This window comes from Charadrius vociferus, unplaced genomic scaffold (genome assembly GCF_000708025.1).
Source record: "Charadrius vociferus isolate BGI_N301 unplaced genomic scaffold, ASM70802v2 scaffold1, whole genome shotgun sequence".
In the NCBI taxonomy this organism is placed as follows: Eukaryota; Metazoa; Chordata; class Aves; order Charadriiformes; family Charadriidae; genus Charadrius; species Charadrius vociferus.
Genome location: NW_009647680.1, coordinates 7,347,913 through 7,349,864, shown reverse-complemented (window position 1 = coordinate 7,349,864; position 1,952 = coordinate 7,347,913). Strand labels below are relative to the sequence as shown.

Sequence of the window (1,952 nt, the reverse complement as noted above, 5' to 3'; positions counted from 1 at the left end):
CTGGAAGGTCTCCCCAGAGCCTTCTCTTCTCCAGGCTGAACAACCCCAACACTCTCAGCCTGTCCTCATAGCAGAGATGCTCCAGTCCTCTGATCATCTTCGTGGCCCTTCTCTGGACCCTCTCCAACAGGTCCCTGTCGTTCTTGCGTTGGGGACTCCAGAGCTGGAGGCAGTAATGCAGGCGGGGTCTCATAAGAGTGAAGTAGAAGGGCAGAATCCCCTCCCTCACCCTGCTGGCCATGCTGTTGGGGATGCAGCCCAGGATACAGTTGGCTTTCTGGGCTGCGATCACGCATTGCCGGCTCACACTGAGCTTCTCATCAATCAGCACACCCAGGTCCTTCTCCTCAGGGCTGCTCTTGATCCATTCCCTACCAAGCCTGTATTTGTGCTTGGGATTGCCCCGACCCAGACGTAGGACCTTGCATTTGGCCCTGAACTGCATGAGGTTTGCACAGGTCCACCTCTCCAGCCCGTCCAGGTCCCTCTGGACGGCATCCCTCCCCTCCAGCGTGTCTGCCTCACCAAACAGCTTGGTGTCATTGGCAAACTTGCTGAGGGTGCACTCGACCCCACTGTCCATGTCACCAACAATGCAGAGGTCAGAAGCCTACTTGTGCCCGTGGGAAGTAACTGCGTTGTGTGCCCCTGACAGGGTGTCCAGGATGCACAACGAGAGGGGAAAAAACCCCCACTGAGTCAATACACTAAGAGATATGTTCATAGAAACTACCCGCAAACCAAAGATACAGGATTACACAACATATTTGGCCAATTAAAAAAAAAAAAAAAGTAATAAAAGAATTAAAACTTTTATGATTTTTATGCTTTTTTAAATTTTTTTCAATTTTGGGTTATTTCAATATATTTAAGTAGAGGTTTTATGAAGACAGATAAAATGCATCCAAATATTCGATTTCTAGCAATAGTTGAATTATGCTTTGATAAATTACATTCTGCTTTAGTGGGGTGTTAAGTATTTTGCAAAAGGTCTACATTTTATAGCAGCCTGCATTTAACCATTCCGTGTCTGATCCCGAGAGAATTCCACATTTGACAGACTACAAGTGGGGACCACAAAACCAAAATATTAACTCAGATCCTTTATTAGATACATGTGCAGCTATGTGGACTGAGAAGCCCAAAAAGTGCACAAGCATTTTCACAGCGGTAAGGAAAGCAACATTTCAATTAGCCGTCTGCCCATGACATACCTCTCATTAAACTTCCATGTGTAAATCATGATCCAGGCACTCAAAAATAGTCTCCACAAAGCCCAGTGCCCCACACTTCTTGAAGAACAGAGCAAATATTTAATGAACTGAGAATGTTACACTTCTGTGTTAACAGCACAGCTTGTCTATTTTTAACCAACCTTTTCTTTAGATAAGGCCTTGATCATCTGAGCTGTGATGTGCCCATCTGATTTACCAATAATGCCATCTTCCGTGTGGCTCCTGCTTGGCATTTCTTCTGGTTCTTTATGAATGGGCATGGCTCTTCCAACCACACACATTAGCTTTGTCTCCAGAGGACCCAGTTTTAAGTATTCCTTAAGAAGAAAAAATAGTATTCTTCTGCAATTACATCGAAAAGCAGCCGTTCTTCAAAAAAAAAAAAAACCAACCCAGCAACTTTCCTTTTAAAAGCAACTGTGAAGATGCTGCCCTGAGGTTGCTACGTTTGGTAATGTCAGTGTTAACAGGCTTGGTTTACACGCCAGTTCATCTTAGGAGGCTGCAGCCCTGCTGCCCTCTTCTATTCTTGTGTGTTTTCACCAGTAACGTTTTCTCTGCAAACCAAATTCTGCTCCCAAGTTCAGTTCTGTTAGAAGACTTAAACTAATCCAACAGCTCACTACTGCCAAGAGAGAGGTCCAAGCCCAGCCATGTGCTTCCACCACGTCTGTGCTGGCTCTGGTCTTCTCCAAACCTCTGAGTCAATTCGGTTGA

The 1,952-nt window shown here is 45.3% G+C and overlaps 1 protein-coding gene across 1 annotated transcript in view; it reads right to left on the bottom strand.

The window, feature by feature from the left end:
• Positions 1-1,366: 1,366 nt before the first annotated feature.
• The window catches only part of CCDC83 (coiled-coil domain containing 83), a 16,404-nt gene continuing 15,818 nt past the window's right edge, over positions 1,367-1,952 (bottom strand). Inside the window, exon 10 of the mRNA XM_009881204.1 lies at positions 1,367-1,552. Within this exon, the coding sequence (XP_009879506.1) occupies positions 1,367-1,552 (186 nt within the window). The remainder of the gene's footprint in view (positions 1,553-1,952) is intronic.